Raw genomic sequence first — 21,659 nt, 5'->3', positions numbered from 1 at the left:
TTTGTACTGATTTTAAACTAGACACACGGCTTCCTTGTCAGAGCTGTGAATGAAACATTTGTGAGCGCTGTTCTCTTCCACATCAAGTCAAATGGGGAGCCACTAACTGGCCAAAATGGCTGTCACATTTTCTGCCTTGAATAAGTTGGGTTTTTCCCCCCATTAATGTCCAAGAAACAATCATTAATTATGAAGATAGACAAGTGCAAGAAAACTATTTTGAGCAGTTTCCATCAATATGACTTTTCATCATGACCATAAACTATGAGTCTTTTTAATAAATTCTGATTATGATATTCCCAGGTAAATTATTTTCCACATAGCAGAGTGTCTCATTAGGGCTGCAAGCAGGGAGAACCCCCTAAGAGGCAGCAGATAGATGTGGTTTTTTGTAGTTTCCAAACTACTGTACATACTGGAGGTCTGAATGTTTGTATTGACTTGGATCTACATTACACACTAATCAGCGGGCATGCTGTAGGAACAGTGTTAGAAACAGCATTCCTGCACAATGGGTTTGCATCACTGAAAATTAGATTAGCACTACTGTATAGAAAACGTTTAGTGTGGACTATTGTGTTGGAGGCTGACTGCAAGGAGAGGATATTCCTGATCAGTACCTTTTTAATCAGCGATGGGTCTTGATTGTTTAAGCAGTTTCTTAAATTAAAAGAAAACATTTGTAAGATACTTTTGTAGATATTTATTGTCTGATTTTAAAAGTGCAATATTTTTTGTACAGTGTTTAATAAAGATTTTTGGACATATATTTTTTCTTATTACCAAAATTTCTTATTCATGTTTTTGCATATATTTAAAGTCTTCAAATGTTAACAAATAGCTTTTTTTTTGTTGCTTTAACTCTATCTTTGGTTAAGTATGCATGCTATACAGAAGCAGTGCTGTAAATGTTTGTTATTGCAATTGGCATGACACTCCTCTGTAGATTTATTTTATTGCTTCTCCAATAACTGAAGATTTTACTTTCTTGAACGTAGTTTTGATATTTCTGAAATAAAGTCTAGTTTGATTATTCAACACTGATTACTGAGAGATTGTTTGTTACTGTGGTTTTCATGGTAGCTATGCTTTCATTCCAAGTGTTATTTTATCAACTGCTATGTGCATAATTCTGAGGTTTTACCAAAGCTAAGATTACTTCTTATTTTTGACAGCTTATCAGACAGCTTTTCAGCTTCATTACAGTCTGCTTTGCATTGCTATTAAGAGGCATCATAGATGTAACCTGACTGAAAAAGTGGGGAAGAGAATTTGCCAAAATCCAAATAAATCAGAACTGACTCACTGAAATCTAGAATCAGGATTCTCTAAAAAGGTGGAATAAAGTTACAATTCTTTGCTGCCTGCAATGTACTGCACCAAGCAGAGTTCATTTAGATCCAACAGAACAGCTATATGTTTTAAATCTAGTGGGTGATGGGAATAGCCGAGGCAAAAAAATCTTGTTTCAGAATTTCCAATATGTGTAATAGTATTTAGAAAGAAGAGTCTCATAAATAATATGAACAAGAAAAGCCTTCAAAAATTTATTAAATTGAAAATAAATGTCTAGCGATAAAATGGTGGTGTTTCAGTTACCCTAAATAGTAACACTGAAAAAGTGCATGGATCTATTTAGTTCTCCTTCTGTGTCATCAGTGGATTCTTTCTGTGCAGTCTGTATAGCAGTACTGTGGAGCATGCTGTACATCATACTGCCCGAAAAGCACTTTCAGAATACCAATTGAATCCATGAGTAACTTTTCTGCTTATACATCTTGGTTTAGCATGACATCATAAAATGCTTTTTAACAGCTGTTATTTTGAGAAATATTAATTTTCCAGCCTGCTGTTCATTTTGTCTGCTTTTCAATAACATGTTGCTTATGAAAAAGTTGAGCTCAAGTATTGGATACCATCTGAAGGTTTATAATATCATTTGATGTTTTTGCTGGAAGCACAATCAGTAGGTTGTGGCTCTTTCAACTGTAATGTAATAAAGGCTTCTCTCTTTCAGTATTACACTGGGGGGGGAAACATTACAGGTGAAATGAAAGGGAATATGTCCCCTCCACCCTAAAAAAGTCTTCAAACACATCTGCAGAGGAACTATTAAATGTATCTGAATATGCCCTCTACTTCCTCCCAAAAGTTTTTGTACTGTGCTGGTAGGTGGCACCCAATGACTTTCCATAATTTAAGGGGAGGGGAAGTGACTTAAGAACTAAATCAACATCTGTGAAAATTACAAAAATCATGTGGGCTCACTCGCAGACCCAGAGGAGTGATTTTCAGCAGAACATGCACACATAACTTCATGGATTCAGGTTGCATTTCTCAATGAGGTTTTTTTCTTCCCTAGAAAAGAGACCTTTCAGGATCTGGGGAAGGATGTTCTGTAAACTTCTCATGAGCTACCAAGACCGTGTATAGGATACAGACTTCGGTAGGTGCAACTATGCATAGTTTTGACTTTGTTTTCCCAGTTGTGGCTAGAGGGAGAATGGCCCGAGTTTCATCAAGAAAAGGGTGTTTGTAGTTTGTTTCCTTCTGTGGTTTAGAAGGATGACAATGAATTGTACTTTTTCCTGTCCTGCTTCTAGGTTATCACAGCTTTACATTGCCCTTGTTCATTCTCAATCCAAAATGTCTTTACCAGCTGGGGACATTAATCTTCAGAGAGAAAATGTTAATTGAGTTGTTGTTTCTTTAACAGAGTCATATTATAAAAACACAGGACAAAGGCAAACATTACACAAAAGTAACTCATGCTTTAATAATGTCTGGAGCTCTCTCATACAACACATTTATGCACAGCTAATATACTCAGTTCAGCTTTCTTCCTTGCATAGGATCCAGTTCCTGCTTACAATATGTATCCATCATCCATCTTAGTCCTTTTATTGGTGATTTGGTTATGAAGTAGGAGCACATAATTCTTTAGAACCCAAATGACTGCCCTATAGCAGTGCGTACAAGATCTGCAATACTGAAAAAAATCATACTGAAATAACTGTGATAGAACATGATAGTGTTAATCATAGAGTTATTGGGTCTTGCTTAAATCATGAACATAATAGGACTGAAATTAAGTTCATTTAGATTTCGCCAAGTCAGGTAAAGATACATAGAGAAAATACTAAATATCTCATACAGAAGCATAATCACTGCATGTACGACTTCTGGAAAACATTTGTTTCCTGTGTTTTTTAATAAGTAATGCTTTGAAGAGCAGACAGGCTCAAGCCAGGCTGTCTACAGATTCCTGCATCTTGGCTGGTATTTTTTTGTTTTTAACTTAGTTTACACTGTTTTCTGTTATCTCTGCATACACCTTTATAGTTTTCTGCCATTTTCCCTATCAAACTGACTCTGCTGTGAACTCAGGCAGTGGTAACAGGCTGCTTGGCTTTAAAAATCAGATAGCAGGAAGATGTTAACATTTTGAGCTTGATTCTTTCTGCTTCCTCACCATTTACCATAAAAACGTGAAAAACAATCACCTTTGAAATCTGTTTGTAAAATTTTATGAATTTGAAAACTGGGTTTAAAAATTACTCAGGTCGAAGGTCATAGTGTGTCCAAAGCTATGTTTCCTTTGGGAGTGAGGCTGAAAACTCATGGTCAGGAAAATCAGGAAACAGAGTCTAATGATCTGCTTTTTATGTCTGGGTGATCTCAGGTATGTGTACGGGAGCAGAGAAAGGATACTTCATATTAATTGCTGTTAGAAATTAGAAATCTGTACCGTCTTCAGAACTGAATGAAGGAAAAATAATGACGACAAATGCTAAACCTGGGCTTTCAGGAATTCTGAGGTCTGATGGGATGCTATCTTATGATTTGGGCAGCAAAGTGTAAAGAAAAAATATCTTCTTATCAGATTACTCAAAGTATTGAGATGAAAAACTGGACTGATGCTAATTATTTAGATAACAGCATTATTTGCTGACTATGAAAAGAAGTTATGATCACAAGATACTTGCTATTTCCTAAATACAATTTTGATTTGTGGAAAATCTGAAAGAATTAAATGTACAATACCTATGCTTGAGATGGAGACTAATAAAATTTGGGAAGGCAAGGAAACTCGAATGCGTGATCAGAAAAAGAATATATTCTGTATAAGGTGCATTATTCCTATAAAATTTGGCAAATTTCTATTATTCTTGTAATAAACTTCTGGTTTTGCTTTCATTTCCTTCAAGCTATTAGTTTAAATAATTTTAAAAGCAAAATTTGCATTGTTTGCTTTCAGTGTTATTTTAAAGAAAAAAATGAGTAGAGCTTCAATTCTTTAAACAGGGTGCTTGAAATACTGCAGTTCAGTATTACGACACAACAGCTATTTCCTTTGGAATAGGATTACTATCTGACTTGGAAAATTCTGGAGTACACTGGCGAAAGAATTTGTGACCATGAGAATCTGTGTTTACATAGACATAACCTGGAGGAGATGGATAATTTCCTGGGCAGATCTCTGGTTTCTTTGGAGTATATTCTGTGTGATACATAGTTTCATCTTGAAAAGGACCTGAATTAAGAGCTATAGCATGTACAGGTTTGAAACTTTGTACTGGAGTGATCTGATGTGGTATGTAATGAGATTTGAATGTAGTTCGATCATAAAATTTTCCCATGGGTTTTTGAATTTCCTGTTGTTTCTTAATAATCTCTTGCCGACAGGTACCCCAAGCTTTAAAGTCTTCTTTCGTAGTAGTACTCCCTTGAAAAGGGGCATTGGTTCTTCTTCTATTAGAAGCTGGTCTTATGGGGAAAGCAGGAGAAATTTCATGCTTAATGTAATCAAGACGGCTTGTGGAGTTAAAATCGATGCTGCCTGGGGGTGGAACATACTCTCTGGTTTTGCGGACCTCAGGTAAGGAGACCAGCCACGGCTGAAAACGATCCTGGAATTCAGTGATTCCATTAAAACGAGCATTGGAGCCAACTTTTGCAATTTCAGGCTTGCAGCTTTTTGTGAGTTCCCCAGGTAGTCCTTTAAAATCATTCCGGTGGGTTGTGAGATCTACAAAGGGTTGGTTGCTTGGCTTGTACTCTTCTTTTGGTCTTATGAATTTTGGTTCCAGTTGATGAGCAATATAAGAAGTGCGATGGCTAGTAGCACCATTGAAAGGCACATCTGAAAGCTTGGCTACACAAGGAGGTTTAAAACTTTGTCTGGGATTCAATTCCCTAGGAACAAAGTCATCTTGAAATGTAGTAGAATTTCCAAACTTCTCTGTAGGTGGGTGGTATATACATACCGCTTTAGTAGCTTCCCTTCTTTGAACTTCCCATGACCTGTAGTCATCTTTAAAGCAAAACCAAAACTTCACCATACAAGTGCAATTACTTAAGACCATTCCTCTAAAATTAAGCCAAATTATTCTGGTATGAAATCTTGCAAAACAAATACAATGGAGGTAAGTGAGAATAGAATGTTTTCTGCGTGTTTGTGATATGACAAAACTGTCTTCTATTATTGGTGTGATAAAAAAAGACAAAAAAATGTACATGATGTCCTATTTTGACTATATCCTCAAGGAAAATGTTGCATGTACATATTTAGTGTGTATAGAAAATAGCCTACTTGTGTGTAGGCTAAATAGAGTAAATTTCCTTATAAATTATTTTCAATTAGTAAATATAACTAGAATGTATTTATACAAATGCATTTCTATCTAGCATAAGCTTAAGCTTAAAGGAACTAGTGAAATATAACTGGTTTTTTTTAAGAGTCTTTTCCCCAAGTTTTACCCTTCCAACTCTTTCTGTCTCTGTACTCTGTCCTCTGCTCACTTTGCACGAAGTATTCAATCTTTCTGTTTTAATAGCCATATTTGATTCTTATTATTTCAACTAGTTTGGCACTTTAACTACAACCAACTTTTGCCTGAGATAATCTAACCAAGCATAAGTTAGCGTTTCTCTCCTTTTAGCCAAGAAAACCTTAGCAAAGGCTTTTTGTAGAACCAGTAAACATCACCTCTAGAGTGCTGATCATTTTGAGGCCTTCTCACCTGCTTTCTATGATGTCTTACTCTCTGGCCCAAACTAAAAAAATCCAGTTTCTGATATAGGTAGTTCAGAATACTACCTTCATTTTGTTTTTTTCTCTTTCTGTAGGTGGCATATATTATTACCTTGATAGGTTGGTATGGTATCCAGTTTTCCTCCTGTAGTGTGTTTTCTCTCTAGAGGTCTTACTAATGTCACTGGTTCTATTTTATGAGCATTGTAATCTTTCTGGTATGTGGTTCCCAGTTCTATCTCTCCTGTCTTTGGTTTATATTCTTCTTGTACCTGAAAATGTCGCTTCACAATATTGTATGGTAAATAATCAGATCTGAAATGGGGAAAAAGAGAAACACTGGTTAAAAAACTTTTTTTTTTTTTTCTGATGGAGGCACTTTTGTCAATTTTTTCATTATATGGAAAAAATGAGAACTTATAATGTTTACTCTGAAAAATCAATCTGAAGCCATATGTTAGAGGGATAGCAAGGAGGAAAGAAAACCATAGCACATAAAATTTGGGTACATTACATTAAAAGTGTATGCAGTACACAGCCAATCTTGCAGAATGCATTTGGCCATTTTAATAATTACATGAAGTTTCACCTCTTGTCCTTGTAGCTGAAAGGAAAAAAAAATGTATTAAAAGTAAAAAGGTTTGTGCTCCTGTCACATTATTGAAAAGGAATGAGTGATGTCTTTTTCCTAACTGCTTGAAAGATGCTCTTTAATTTTGTAAGCTTAATATCAGTTTGTATACTGACAGGAGAGACCTACTGAACCGTTTTAGAGATGGTTTTCTTCAAACATCTAATAATTTAGAAGTGTTTGAACCAAATAAAAAGAAAAAAAATCTCTGATCTTTTTACTTAAGGTTTAATTTCCTCCCAGTCTCAGATTCCACACATGCATTACAGAAAGTTCCCCAGCTTGCCAGCTTGTTCATGCTAGACGAGATCTGGATTTCCAAAACAGGCTGAAAACATGAATAAAAATTTTTGGTTATCTTTATAGGTGACAGGATTCTCTAAAACATGGAAATCCTGTTGTATGAGTGCTTCATTTTTTTTCAGTGACCTTTTTGTGGTAACAGTATTTCTATACTCAAAATTTACACTTTTATATATGCTAAAAGTGTAAAAGATGCAATGATTGCATTTTGAAAATGATTACAATACAATGTTCAGTCCCCCCTTAAAAAAAAAAAAAAGAAAAACTTTATGGAACAATTGTGAAACACATTGCTTCAAAAAGCTTACTTAAATGTTGTAATTCCTTCCATTTTCCCATGATGCACTTGGTACTCTTGTTTTGGCTTAAAGCTCCAGGGAGGAGAGATGTTGCTATACTTGGGATATTTTTCCACATACTCTGTTGTGAGGCATGGCTGTTGTCCATTATCATAAATCCTTGTGGGTTTATGAAGGCAACGATGGCGCCTGGGTAAAATACATCAGATGAGATAATTTTGAATAGTTTCGTTTAAGGGAAAAAAAACATACTCTATGGAGTGGGTAATGGATGTGGAAGATAGAACAATGTCAGTCGCTGTGCTTAAAATGGTTTCTGAGTGATAAAACCCCAAAATCCTGTGCTGATGGCATAGGTCCCAGAGCACAGTATACTTATGCAGTAATGAACAGCATCAGCATGCAAGTTAGTCCTTAATACAGAATATGAAGGATGGATACAGCTGATCTCAGGCCTCTAGATGATGCTACCACCAAGATGCACCTTCCTCTCTTTTTTTTAATCTTTAGTAATAGTGCTAGTCTTACATGTAAAAATAACTATGCTTCATTTATCCTCTCATATTGCCTCTTTTTGACTGTATTCTCTCATTGCTTGTCTTTATTTCTGTGCCTCTGCTCACCTATTTTCACCACAACTCTTGATTAATGTTTTTTGATTAAAATTGTAGGGGTGTGAAATCTTCTCTGTGCTCCTAGAGCTCTGCAGCTCATTTCTGATTTTTCAACCCTTATTTTTTAATAAAAAGGGCTGACTAAATCCTCAATCCAAAATTATGTTTATAAATAACGACATCTGTTTTTCTTAGTAGGTTTTATTTCAATTGCACCTGCTTGACATTGCCTATTTTAATGACACCATTGTGTTAAAAGGTATTAAGAGATATATCATGACTTAATTTACTACTTATACCTGTCGTTTTGAGTAAATTTTGCATGAAATTAAAATGTACCCATTATTTTCTATATTGCTGTGAAAACCTTGTTATTCTAATTTGCATAACACATCTCTAGCAGTTTGTTTCAAGCATAATTTTAAAATTTTATTTTGGCTGATGTGATTATTATTTAATCTCTCTTTTAAGGAGATATATCATGAAAAATGTTCCTCCTATTTGCAGCTGACAGCTTGCAATACTGGTTCAGATATAAGCAAAGGGATATAATAACAAATATATGTTTAAAATAAATGTATTTTCTAAAATTCAGTACATGAATAGTAAAAATGAGAAGAAGGGCAAACCAGTGCAGCTCTTACTGGGTATGAATAAGTTCAAGTTTCAGGAAGCTAGTTGAAAGATCTGAAATTTTTCTCACAGTGAATACCAAAAATGAAAAAAACAATAATTTATAGCAAGATAAAATAGAATACAGAAACAGATGTGAAGGACTCCTGCTAGGAAAAGTAAAATGAAAAAAAAAAACCCAACCCAAACCCAACCAACCAATCAAGAAAACACTGAAAGAAGTTATCTGGAACTGGAAATCCCTAGAGCTGGTATTAGTTTGGGCTGCCTGACTTTGCCAGCTCAGTAGTTCAACAGATGATAAATGAAGTAGCCCTGTATAAGAAGCCAGAACCTTTCAAAGCCTCAGGTGCTTACTGCTTTTCAATCAAGTCAACAGATAGTCAAGTAACAATTGAGACACCTATTCAGAACATACCAGGGAAAGGAAAATGGAAAGAACAGGAAGGGCAAGAAAACAAGGAGGTGAGTGTATGCTATTTCTCGGCACTTAACCAAAACTTACTAAAACACCTAAACAAGCACTACTCAAAGTTTTTTATTTTTTGAACTCCCAGTTCACATGCTATGGTCTGAAAGACAGAAATTATGTATGGACACTGTATTTTTGAGATTCATCTACTTTCCTAGTAGGAAAGGCAGACCTGATAGTTTTTATTTGTCATGTGTATATTTATGTGTGGTCAGTATAAAGTTTTAAACATCCTGTATTTTAGAGAAATCTTCCTTTATTTTAACTGGCATTTATTCAGGAATCTAGACTTTTATAATAATATAATAAAAGTGCAATGAGTGGGGAAAGGCTGACACTGAGAAAGGGGGGGTTGTAACTTGATGATCTTAAGGTCCTTTCTAACCCTAACTGTTCTATGATTTTATGATTAGATCTTTGCTTTGAAACCTCTTCTACAATGCGTATGTGTGGCCATATCCAGGTGACACTGCCAAGCAACCAGTCATCCCTTAAAAACAGAAACACTGTAACTACAGTGAAGCAAACACCATGTGCTGCCTAAGCCAATAATAGGTTAAGATTTTATTGACTGTATGAACTTCAATTATGTTTACTTTAAACTGTAACTTTTGTGCATGTTTTATTCACTTATTTATATTGTTAATCTGGGTTTTTGAATTGAAAGTTTTTGGTTGAATTTAACCATGTTTTTTGTGCTGTCAGATTGTGCTCTCTCCATCTCTACACTTGAGGCTGATGCAGATTTGCTATCTCATTGTGAAAAAAATGTGTTCCAGTTCTTTGTTAATGTAGGATGTTTGAAACAAATTTATGGGACAAACTGCATCTATAGCCTTGGCCAAAAAGGACATTCTCAGCTTTACACACTGCCTGTCTTTTGCGCCTGCGTACAGATAAAAAACCCCATGATGAACAGATAGACAGACTTCTTGTGCAGAAGCACATAAGGGCCATGTCTGCCCTACAAATGTCAAAATGAAACTTGTAGTTCATGGTGCCACCTGCAGCCATAGGGTTGGCCCAGTACTTCACGCTCTTGTGATCTTATGGTGACTCTCGTATGTATGTAGTAGTTAGATTTTTTCTTTTAATATTAAAATATTAATATTAATATTAAAATATATATAATAAAAATAAAATATATAATTACTATTAAGAACTGAATCTTTGAATCCTAGGATGAGTATTTTTCAGCTTTTTTATTTATTTTTTTGGTTTGGTCTGTTTGTTTTTTTCTTCGCCAGTTCATTTATTTCTTTAATTTTTAATGTAGAAATATGAGAAATTGAAAATATTAACAGTACTGACTCCATACCTATGACCATCTATCTGACTTTTGCAAGGTTTAAATCACTTCTGATTTGGGGAAACCTGACTCTTGATTTTTTTTTTTTACCTGTGTCATTGATGATAATGCTTATACCACCGTAACAGTGATTTATAAAGAAAATTGCCTGCTGTACCCTCTCACACCAGCCTTCCTGGGGCAGAGAGGCTACAGCAGGATGATGAGCTGTGTGTCTCCATATGTGATCATAGAACTTAAAGAAATAGTGGGGCTTTTCTTCCAAGTGGAGACTATTACTGGATGCGATATATTAAATATATTTTAATATATTGATATATTTTAAAGGCCAGAGTTCTTGCACAGGTTTCTGTCAAGGTTGATTTCTCCAGAAAACAAACAAACAAACTCTTTCGAGGGTTTTTCGGAGCTCCCAGTAAAGGTTGATTCTGCTTCATGGGGAAGCCCGATCCTGCGGTCTTGTCTAGTTGGCTTTGACAGACTTTAATGCTTTCCAGATCTGCTTTTTTTCCCTACCCTACTTAAGCACAAACCTGCTGCTTCACATTTACCGAGAAGGCTCCTTTAGGAAGAAACGGAACCCAGAAGCTGTTGAAACGGGAATGTTTCTGCCGTCCCGCCGCTAAGGACGCTATCCACGGCCCGGCACGGGAGTGGGGCGGGTGAGGGGGACGAGACAAGGGGGTACTTCTGTGGGGCCGTAGCGCTTCGGGGGTGACCCTTCGGGGGTGACCGGCTCCCAGGGACCCCGGCGTAGCTTACCCGCAGGTGCAGATCTCGCACAGACACCGCGGCCGCCCCATGCTGCCCGAGCCGCTCCGACCGGTAACCAGGGAAGCGCTGCGTTGCGCGGCAACAGCGGCGTCCCCGCCGTGCGCGGCCTCCGCCGGCTTCCGTCCGGCGTCACGCACGGGCGGGGCGGAGCGGAGCGGGATGCGCGCGGGCTTCCGGGTGCTGGCGGCGGAGCCCTTAGGGAGCGCGGGGGGAGCTCCCCCCGACACGCAGCGGTGAGGGGCCGCGGGGGGCGGGCGGCGCGGCCTCCCCCTTCCTCACCTCAGACCCTTAAGGCACTCGCGCCCGGTGCGGCTGGTGGAGGCGTGGGAACACCAGGGCAGCTCCGAGTCCCTCTCCTGGGCATCGGCCCCTGTGGTGGCTGCGCGCCGGTGAAGCGCGGGAGGGTGCGAGCAGCGCCGAGGGAGGCGGTGGCAGGGGTGCCGCTGTGTGGGAGGCGCGGAAGGTTGTACGTGCCGGGGCAGCTTCGGGCGCACAGAGCCGCGGGGCTGTGCGAGCGTAGGAGATGAGAAACTGACCAGCGGCAACCTCCCGGTGCGCGTTCAGAGCAAACGCGGCCCCAGCCCTGTCAGTTTCAGCTGTCCGGGCGGAGGGCACATGGTGGCCGAGCGGCGCGGCGTGACGCATCCTTGTGCCGGAGGTTTCACCCATGAGTAACAGCCGCAGTGGCGTAGCAGTTAAAATAAAAAGGCTGTTTCTTAACTTGTCTCCTAAGTAAAACACTTCCCTCCGTTCACAGTTAGGTAGCCATGGTCCTCACAAGTGTGGGAAAGATGGTTGGCCTCCAGAAGAACACTTCTGGAATCCGGAATATCTGTATACTGGCCCATGTGGATCATGGTAAGACGTGCTTGTGCTTGGCAGGAAGCACCTCGTGAGGAAAAGTGTGTGCGTGATGGTGGCGAGATGTTTGGGTCACTGGTTTAAAGCAACAGGTTTTCACAGCTTTAGCTTTAAACTGCCTTAATCGTCATCCTGAGAACTAAATTTGCTTTATGCCCATTTCTGTTGGCCTGTTGCAGCTTTTTAGAACTTAAGAGAGCATTACACTAATGATTCCGAGTAGTTGAAACTGAATGTTTTCTACTTCTGTGATGCTGAATGTTGGCATAAACAATATACATGGGTGTTATGTTTCCATGTTTATTTAAGGGAAGACGTTTGTTATGTGGTGGAAATGTGTCTAATTGCATGATCTGTTAAGGTTCTGATGTACTTCTGTTGTTTGTTATTTCAACTGTTTTTTCCAGTCATGTGAGGGTAAAGTTGACGTCCACTCTTCAAAAATAAGCTTGTGTGTACCTAACAGGTCAAGTTGAATAATCAGTTTCATTTTAAGTTGTACTTTTGTGGCATTTTGAAGCCTTTATTAATGTTGGTATCTTAGAACACAGGATGTTGTCACCATTCATAATATCATTGTATCCTTTTCCACTGTCTCTATTAATTTGAACTCTTTCTTTTCAGGCAAAACTACTCTGGCTGATTGTCTAATTTCTAGCAATGGAATAATCTCCAGCCGCTTGGCAGGCAAGGTAGTGTTTATACTGTCATTTATAACAAACTTCTGGTGTGTACATGCTGCAGTTGTGAATCAGAGATAATTAAGGAAATTCTCTTAGTCTTGCTCAACCTCATTTTCTCACAGTCGTACTTTTTGGCTTGTGAAGATAGTTCTACAGATTTATCATCTCTTCTTCTGTTTCTGTACTCAGCTGAGATACCTAGACAGTAGAGAAGATGAACAGATCCGAGGGATAACCATGAAATCTAGTGCAATTTCACTGCACTTTGTGAAAGGTAAGTTGTTGACGCTGGTGAGTATAAGCTTTAATACGTATTTTAGTTAATTTTCCCTCTCTTTTCTTTGGTTTTGTTGAGATCTTTTTGTATGGAACTTTTCCTTTTGTGTTTCTCAGTGCTAGGCTATGATGCTGCAAAGGCTTAGGCATCTATTCATTCAACTGTTAGCTAAGAAAAGTTCTGTCTCAGGATTACAGGCACCATCTTCAATCATATCTCTGAGTGGAGGCTATATGAATAGTTGCCTTTATCTTTTTATTTTAGATCTTAATATCATATTTTGATCTTAAATCTTGAACTAACGTTGCTTGAAGGCAAGACCTTCTTTTAAAACCCAACAAATTTAAGGTGATTTTGTAGTTTAGTATACCTCTGTGGCAAGGTGCCTGTTACACTGCTATAAATTGTTCAGAGGTTTTCTTTTATAGTGTAGTTACAGTGTCATCTTTTTTATGACTCCATATTCCTCACTAGTCTTATTCTCAGCTAAGCAACGGGAAACCTTGGAATACATTACTAATAGGCTTGTGCAGGAAAAAGAATAGCTGTTTGCATGAACAGAAAAGCCACTGTTAGTCATTCCATTTCATCTACAGCTGATTATAAAAAATAGTTGAAATCAACAATCTTCCAGCTTACTATTGTAAACTGGCTGTTTTATTGTTGACTCTGAAATGACCTTACTTTTAATGGTTGAAACTTCTTATGTCTGTTGTTTTTCTGTTGTACTGAAATTTAGACTCCAGTATAACCGCTTAAACAGGAAAATTGTTTAATCTTATTTTGGTTATGGCTGATGATAAATGTATTGAGTTCATTAAAAGCTGACTGGAGTCTCCACTATTTTTTTTTTTTTTTGGAAGTAGTGTAGAAAATATTAAAAACTTCTCCTGTATTGGTATCTTGAAGACATTCTACTAATATGGAGTCAAAACCATGTTTTAAAAAGAACACGAGGTTGAAATGAGATATTTAATCAAGAATACAGGGTTTATTTTAATGATATTCTGTCATGATTAGTCTTTAAAATGCAGACTAATGCAGTCAGTTTTGTTTTAGCTAGTAATCTACTTGTAATGCTAAGCTTGTTCAGGGTTAGGGTTTTTGATTTTTGGTTGTTTGGTTTGGTTTTGGTTTTAAATTCCTGAAGGTAGTTGGGTACTAAAAGATGAAGACTGGCATAAAGAGTGAAATTAAACCAAAGCCACCAGATGTTACTCTGCTCACAGTTGTCCTGCTTTATTGGAGTTTTTAAGTGTAATGGTTACTGTAGATCTGGTCCTTAGAAATTACTAATAGCTTAAGCAGTGTAACCAGGTGGCTGAAAAATGTTTTTGAAAAGTGCTCTGAAATACTAATTTATTGTTTGATCCTAGGTAATGAGGAGTATCTGATTAATTTAATAGACTCCCCAGGGCACGTGGATTTTTCTTCAGAAGTGTCTACTGCTGTCCGACTCTGTGATGGTTGCATCATAGTGGTGGATGCTGTTGAAGGGGTCTGTCCACAGGTGAAATAAAATATATTAATAGAGAAAGAAGGTAGAGAAGATAAAGCAAAGTCTTAAGTGTATTATGTAGAAATAAAAGATGAGCTGGTTTAAGAAATATTGTAAAACTTTTAATAAATGACAGTGTACTTGAGGTATGAAAGGGTAGTTAGTTTCAGACTTGTGCTGAAAAACTGAGCAGTGCTGGTGAGTGGGTCTAGTGACATAGGGTTGAAACAGTATTACCTACTTCTTAGGTAGTGGACCATTTGTATTGAAAAGAAATAAATGTCTTAAGTGGAATTAATTTCGTATCCTTATGTGTGCTCTTTGGGTATTGAAGAAATATGCAAAATAACATTGATATGGCTTTTTTCATGGCTTTTTATAAAGAGTTTTATGTTGTTGTGAGCATTTTTGCTATGAAACTGCCATTCTGCAGGATTTTATAATAACTAACGCTAGGTAATCAAATTTCCGGTTTGACTTTCAAGCTGTCCTTTACTCTCTGTTTAATTAAATTTTAGAATTATATTGTAATTTTCTTTAACTTTTGTGGTATCAAGCTTTCTGTAATGTTTTCTTAACAACTTCCTTCTTAATAGACTCAAGCAGTTCTGCGGCAAGCATGGCTAGAAAATATACGTCCAGTATTGGTGATCAATAAAATTGATCGCTTGATTGTGGAGCTCAAGCTCACCCCTCAGGAAGCGTACTCACACCTTAAGAACATCTTAGAACAGGTATTGGTGCTATTGTGTCATGTTCACACAGCAGATTTTGGTGAGGGTTTCTTCTTCCCCCTTTTCTCTATTTTTGAATTGAGAGACACTGTGATTTTCACTACTTTATAGCTGCAATAAATTTAGTCCAGCAGAAACTTTTTTTTTCAAGCATCATAACATCTAGTCTAATATTAAACACTGAGATACTTTCATTTCTGGTCAGATTTGATTTTTATTCAGAATGCCCATGATAGAGAAGAGTATTAAATGCCTCTTGACAGGTCATCAGGAAGAGTCTTCATTTTTAGAAATAATATGCTGAATGTTTTGTTCTTCCTATTAAATTGGCTCAACTTCTTTGAAGATAGACAAATAATGTGCTTCAGCTGCTTCTGATATTGATGGGTTTATGCAGGCATGAAGTTAATTCATCTTTCAAGTCATAAATCAAGTTATTTTCAAACTTTGTGATTTGGTTGCCCCCCTGAACTTATTTTTAAGGACTTATCTGCCTGGTTTCTCTTTGTCCTCCTGTTGTTTGTTTGTTGTCAGTAACAAGTTTCTGTTTTGCCATTCGTTGTTCTGAGACACAAAGTGTATTACACATGGTACTCTATATCTCATTCAGTCCTGATGTGGCTGACTTTGAGTTGGAATGTACATGGTATTTAAGTCAAAATTTTAGTCTCATCACACTCCCTGTTCTGTTCAAATGGGCAGGATTAGACACAAGGTCTGTGCTTTAAATTGCAAAATGAATCACAGCCAAACTTCTCTTTATATTTTGGTGGGGAGAGGGAATTGCATTTTAATTGCAAGGGCTGTGAAAGAGTGATTGAATCTTGGGTTGTTTTATGTATCCTTCTGTAGATCAATGCAGTTACTGGAGCACTCTTTACCTCTAAAGTCTTAGAAGAAAGAGCTGAGAAGGAAACAGAAAGTGAAAATATTTCAGACACTGCACCAGGAGATCAAATTTATGACTGGAGTGCTGGATTGGAAGATACTGATGATTCACATCTCTATTTTTCACCAGACCATGGAAATGTGGTGTTTGCCAGTGCAATTGATGGCTGGGGTTTTGGGTAAGCCTGGGGTTTAGTTAATGACTTTTTAATTAATGATAGTGGTTAATCTTGAAGTATTTTCAGTTGTTTTATATTTCTGAAGTTTCTTTTATTTTTGTTTTTCTGGGCTATGCAATTGTATATAATCAGTTCTAATGTATTATTAACACTGTACAGCTGAAAATACTGCCAGCTTTGAGATCTGTGTGATAGGGACCCTTGTTTTACTCACACAGAAGCTGCTGAGCCCATATAGCGATCAGCCTAGCCTAGTAAACTTAGTGTTTTATTAATTGCTGATGTTTGATAGGCTGTAATAGGCCAAAAACTGGCAGTAAAGGAGCTGTTTCACATGCAGATTGGACCTTCGGCTACAGGAACAGTGACATTTATAGCAAGCAACTGGTGTAAGGGCAGCAGTTTCAGCTGTCCAGTTTGGTCCGGTACAACTCTGGGTCACAGCATTACTGTGATCGTTTTTTCTCTACCAGGCTTTGACTTGTCCTTGAAATGGCACATCATCTGTCCTGAAGTGTTTATGCTGATCACTCTTAATCTAGCTTTTTTCTGTTCTTCATTCATGCAGGTGCATTTCTTTTCTCTTTATCTGGTATCTTTATATTTCTGTTTCAGCAGTTGCTAAAGAACATTGCAGGGAAGTTTATATGAGCATAAGAATTTTGGGATAGAACAATTTCAGAAAATTTTCTGGAGTACTGTATTTGAATTTGTGATCAGTTCTGTTTTTCAGACCCGTTTTTAGTAGTATCAAAGATCAGTGGGCTAGTGTAGAGATTACACGTGTTCTGATTGTTATCCACAAGGTGGAGTCGTTGTCTTCATCATGAAAACACAATTAAAAAGATGTACTCAGTAATACAGTGCATATGTTTAATATTGTAAATCCTTCAGGAAAAAATTAGCTCTAGGATTTTTAAGTCAAAGTTGAGTTCTTAAATAAGGTTCCATGTGTAACTTGTAGTCTAACACAAACATTTCTTATCACTGCAGCAGAGAGGGAAAATAAAATGTGCTATTTTAGTTTTACTATCTGTCATGAATAATAATAATTTATAAAATGAAAAGTCAGAGTGTGTGTTATGAAGTTAAAAACAAATCTTCAGACTCTGACATGTTCTTTAGCCTGAAAGATAACCTTTTCATAGAGGGCGTGTTTGAGGGGAGGCATTTTGAAAGCAATACCATTTTTTTTTGGTACCTTTGGAGACCTGCACATTAGCATGTCTTGCCAGAAGTCCTCCATTTCCATATGGTGCCACAGTTACTATTCTGTTTTATGATGTGCAGGGAAACAGTATTTTGATATCTGTAAGCTTTAGCTTTCCTGACTTTCATTGACATTCCATGGAAAAAATGAGTTATGGTGATAAACTGTTGTTACACAGTATGTTTGGGATGTAACTGTTACAAACTTACTGAAGTTTGGAGTCAGAATATGAACATTTTCTTAAGCGGATGTTGAAATTATTTAGAGTATTTTTTTTTTTATCCTATGCAGATAAAGATTGGACAATTTGCAGTCTACTTTTGTTTTGGATACTGACAGAGCCTGTCGAAGGGAATAAATGAAAACAAATAGCTAAGTTTTTGTTTCAGGAAGTTCAGAGGTGGCCGAGGTTTAGCATAAGTATTCTAAGTGTGCTGCCAAGGAATGGTAAACATTAAGAAAAATGCTTCTTAAAAAAAATGATGCACTGGAGTTCTTTGTTGCAGTAAGTAGAATTATAAGCTCAAAAGCAATTTAGAAGCTTTTCTTTAGATTAAGGTACTTGATATTTGCAAGTAAATGATCAACTATTAAGATTTTATAGGTTACAGAACTACATTCTGATATAAACATGTGGTCATAAACACCCTGTGATCACCTTTGTAATGAGAAAGCAAGCATGTTGTTCTTAAATGGTAGGTGAATATAATAGTTATTTCCACAGAAGTGATACTTCAGGTAGTTGTCTTCCTTTCATGACTTCTGATGATGATTTCTCTGTAGATATAATTAAATTTAGTACAAATGTGAGCTGGAGAAACAAACCAATTTTCTGCCACAAGTTTGGCAGAAAAATACTTCAATTTGAACTGCTAGACACGGGGGTTTACTGTCTGGTGTATTTCCAGGTTATGCATCTCATTTGTTATAACACTGGTGTATAGACAGAGAGGCAGAGAAGAAAATTTCTCTAAAACAGTGCTAAGGGCTTGAGAGTCTGTCATTTGTGGGTTTCAGGGATAAGTCTTGTGCTGATTTTCTGGCGTTTTATTATTTTTTCCCCCAAAACCTTTAGCACTTGGTGTATGTTGGTAACTATTCTTTCTGCAGAGTGAAATGTGTGATAAATGATTTAGGGTGGAATGATAACTGTCCAAGCTTTGGTTGTTTCTTTGTGTTTGCCATGCCTCTGCCACTTCAAATATTTGTCAGGTACCTTGAACCTTACTTGTAGAATTCCTATAAGGCTGAAATCTAAATATTGGTTATAATTTAGCTTCAGATGCAGAGAAGAAATGGGCCAGATATGACCTGTCCTTACTTTTGTGATTGGAATATTGGTATGCTGGAGAGGATTGATAGGCTTTCTGTTTATTCTTTGCTAATACTATACTGGTATAAGATGCACTTAAAAAAACATGATTCTTTTATCGAATATGAGATTACAGAGCATGTTTGCTAAGATTCCCCAAATTTTAATCCCCTTCCACTTTATTTCTTGAAGCTTTTTAAGGATTATATTAATTGAACTATCCCTGTACAAGATTGTGTATCAGCCAAAAACCTTTATGTATCTAACTTGGGCATAGGGATGTTAGTATTCTGCTGCTAGGTCAGGCTGTTCATATATTACACAATTGACTAATTTGTGTTAATCTGTTCTCTATCCCACACAAAGTGTGCATAAGGCTTGGACAAATCACAGGACTCCTCTCTGCTAGTTTCCTTATTGATACCTATCCTAATTCTCCATTTTCCCCTCACAGCCTGAAAATGTTTTAATGTTTGTTGAAGCTGAATGAAGATTGTTGGCTTTCTGATACTACTTTGTTTCATATTATGAACTGATGGGCCGTGGTTCTGATAAATAATATAATGAGGAGAAAAAGGAACATTTTCACATTTTCCTTAATTAGTTTCAAGAGGTACTTCTGGACTGCCAGCAGTACCCTGTGGTGAAATACACATCATTTGTGCATTTTCTTAATCAGGGCAAGCCTTTACTGTTACATGGTTGTGGGTTCTGTTCCTAAAGATACTATTACTTGTCGGGATGGAAAAAAATTAAGCCATTAGGAAGTGCCAGCCTCATCCAGTGCTATTAGTACATATGCTTTTCTCATAATCCTCAGGTGTTGAAAAATGCCATAAATACATATGCAGGAGTAGCTGGCACAAGTTCTCCCCCTCTTCAGAGTTTGGATTAGTTTCTGGAAAACAAAAATCTCATTTTTGGTCTTGGTTCAGCACTTACAACTTATGTCTTGCTGACATGGGCAGGTCTTTTTTTAGGTGTGTAAAAATTTAAGAATTCTGGATTGCAAAAACCAGATTATCACATATCACTGTCTGTAAATAGGATTGTTCTGATTGTAAATGTAGATTTGTTTCTGTGTGCACAGGGAGCAGATACGTGGATTTAGTTGTTTGGGTTTTTTTTTCATATTACGGCTCAATGAACATTTTCAGCAAGGAAACCATAGAATGTTCAGGACTCCCTCTTTAGGTAGAAAGCAGCGTGCTCTTAGTGATTCCTGTGAACCACTGAATGACAGAATTGGCTTTATAACGCATGGCATTACAGTTTTCATATTATTTTCTGGATTTTACTCATTATTAAAGCAATGATTCAAGCAACAAGAAGTGCCTGAAGTAGTTAACTGAAAAAATAATTACCACCATCTGATGGCTCAGATGTGGCTCAAAGGAAGACTTGGTTTTTAACTTGTATCATTCTGATCACAGACCATAGTTAAATGTGTTGTGGGATATCTTCCATATAATGAATTTGAATAATCACATAAATATTTAGAACTTTTGTGTTATGCTTTTGAGTTTTTACTGGGGGAGGAGGGTAGGGCACAAATATTTATTTCAAATAAACAAGTTCAACCTTGAAGCTGACTTGAAACAAAACAAAAACATACAAATACTGCAAACATTTTTGAGCTGTTATGACTGAGTGTTTTTGCAGGTGTAAATGTTAAGCAGTGTGAGCTTAAGTGAAAACAGGAAAATGGGTATAAACCAAGGATTTGAGATTTATGTGTAATTTTCACATAAGATGTCTGTTGCTTAGGCTGATAAGTGCTTATAAACAGCGTTACACTTTTATCAAGATTCATTTTGTTTCTTTTCAGCATTGAGCATTTTGCCAAACTGTATAGCCAAAAGATTGGAATCAAGCCTGCAGTACTTCTGAAGACTTTATGGGGAGATTATTATCTAAATACAAAAGCAAAGAAGATAATGAAAGGTGATCAGGTAGGAAGGTTATCAGAAATATTACCTGGTTTCTAATTTTTTGTATAATTATTATTATCTTCCTCATTGTCTATTCTGAAAATTAACCTTAGTAGCCTTTCACCCGACATAAATGGAGGTATAAAGTACCTAGTATAGCCTTGCATCAGCCTTTGGAGAAGAGAACATTCCAAAATTGACAGCTGAAAAGCTAGGTGGAGGAAACCTCATTTGAAGGTGCTCTTAAATGTCTGTCTTCACAAAATGAGTGACATTCCAGCTTCAGGGATTCAGCATAGAGTGGAACACACAAGATGAATGGAAGACTAGCAGTGCAGACAGTGCAGAATCTGTCTTGTTAGAAGAGTCCTTCAACAGCTAAGAATTTAGGATATTCGTTTACATTAGGATTTAGGATTTAGAAAATCTTTTTGGCCTTAATGAAATCCCACTGAATGCTGTACCAAAACCTTGAAAAGTACATTTCTCTTGCATTAAGTGATTCTACCAGTAAAAGTTAAGAGGGAAGGGAGTTTCCCTATTTTCATAATGCTGATTTTCATAATGATATTTTTTTATGGGTGAGGATTAATAGCTACGAAAAGGGTGTTAACCAAGCTCAAGGTAGACATATTCTGTATATATCAAGCTCTTTTCTGAAACTGAAACCCTTGTCCTTCATTTTTAAATGTCATGTTTATCTTGTGCCTTCTACAATTCTTGTAATACAGGCTGTTGAAGTAGAAATGGACGATTGCCTTAATTTTGAATAAAGGTTTTTACATGCTCCTTAAGATAGTGGTCAGTTAAAAGTGCAGTCTTAAGCCTATTCTAAAAGTGAGGAGTTGCTGGTAATTAGCTGTATGTTTATGTTCTACCAGTCAAAAGGAAAGAAACCTTTGTTTGTGCAGTTGGTGCTGGACAACATATGGAGTCTATATGAAGCTGTTATGAAAAGGTGAGATGATCTATAAAGTTTTCACGGGATCTCTTTCTGTGCTTGTTATGTATTGCTAC

The 21,659-nt window shown here is 37.0% G+C and overlaps 2 protein-coding genes across 4 annotated transcripts in view; one reads left to right on the top strand and one right to left on the bottom strand.

Annotated features, from left to right (window-relative positions):
• Positions 1 to 3,580: 3,580 nt before the first annotated feature.
• Positions 3,581 to 11,207, bottom strand: SAXO2 (stabilizer of axonemal microtubules 2). 2 transcript variants are annotated; one of them, XM_057430398.1, is made up of 4 exons: positions 11,058 to 11,207; positions 7,277 to 7,456; positions 6,147 to 6,349; positions 3,581 to 5,314 (listed from the first exon to the last, which is right to left on the bottom strand). In XM_057430398.1, exons 1-4 carry the CDS (start codon positions 11,096 to 11,098, stop codon positions 4,332 to 4,334), a joined length of 1,407 nt encoding a protein of 468 aa, XP_057286381.1. In that variant the 5' UTR covers positions 11,099 to 11,207; the 3' UTR covers positions 3,581 to 4,331. The 2 variants fall into 2 exon arrangements, with proteins under 2 accessions (XP_057286381.1, XP_057286465.1); XM_057430482.1 differs by lacking the exon at positions 6,147 to 6,349 and having other exon boundaries at positions 11,058 to 11,192.
• A 147-nt stretch (positions 11,208 to 11,354) lies between these two features.
• EFL1 (elongation factor like GTPase 1) overlaps positions 11,355 to 21,659 on the top strand; it is a 76,566-nt gene continuing 66,261 nt past the window's right edge. Inside the window, exons 1-9 of one of the 2 annotated variants that reach the window (XM_057429574.1) lie at positions 11,355 to 11,458; positions 11,827 to 11,927; positions 12,555 to 12,622; positions 12,803 to 12,887; positions 14,267 to 14,400; positions 14,985 to 15,122; positions 15,975 to 16,189; positions 20,540 to 20,663; positions 21,524 to 21,600. In XM_057429574.1, coding sequence (XP_057285557.1) covers positions 11,837 to 11,927; positions 12,555 to 12,622; positions 12,803 to 12,887; positions 14,267 to 14,400; positions 14,985 to 15,122; positions 15,975 to 16,189; positions 20,540 to 20,663; positions 21,524 to 21,600 — 932 coding nt within the window. In that variant the 5' untranslated portion in view covers positions 11,355 to 11,458; positions 11,827 to 11,836. Of the gene's footprint in view, positions 11,474 to 11,826; positions 11,928 to 12,554; positions 12,623 to 12,802; positions 12,888 to 14,266; positions 14,401 to 14,984; positions 15,123 to 15,974; positions 16,190 to 20,539; positions 20,664 to 21,523; positions 21,601 to 21,659 lie in introns of both variants that reach the window. The other variant, XM_057429496.1, reaches the window with a different exon arrangement.

The sequence above is a fragment of the Pezoporus wallicus genome, unplaced genomic scaffold (genome assembly GCF_028554395.1).
Source record: "Pezoporus wallicus isolate ANWC-B61680 ecotype Strahan unplaced genomic scaffold, APGP_CSIRO_Pwel_v1 contig_3952, whole genome shotgun sequence".
Taxonomy (NCBI): domain Eukaryota; kingdom Metazoa; phylum Chordata; class Aves; order Psittaciformes; family Psittacidae; genus Pezoporus; species Pezoporus wallicus.
Note: the sequence above shows the minus strand (reverse complement) of the source record. Positions and strands in the feature narration are given on the sequence as shown.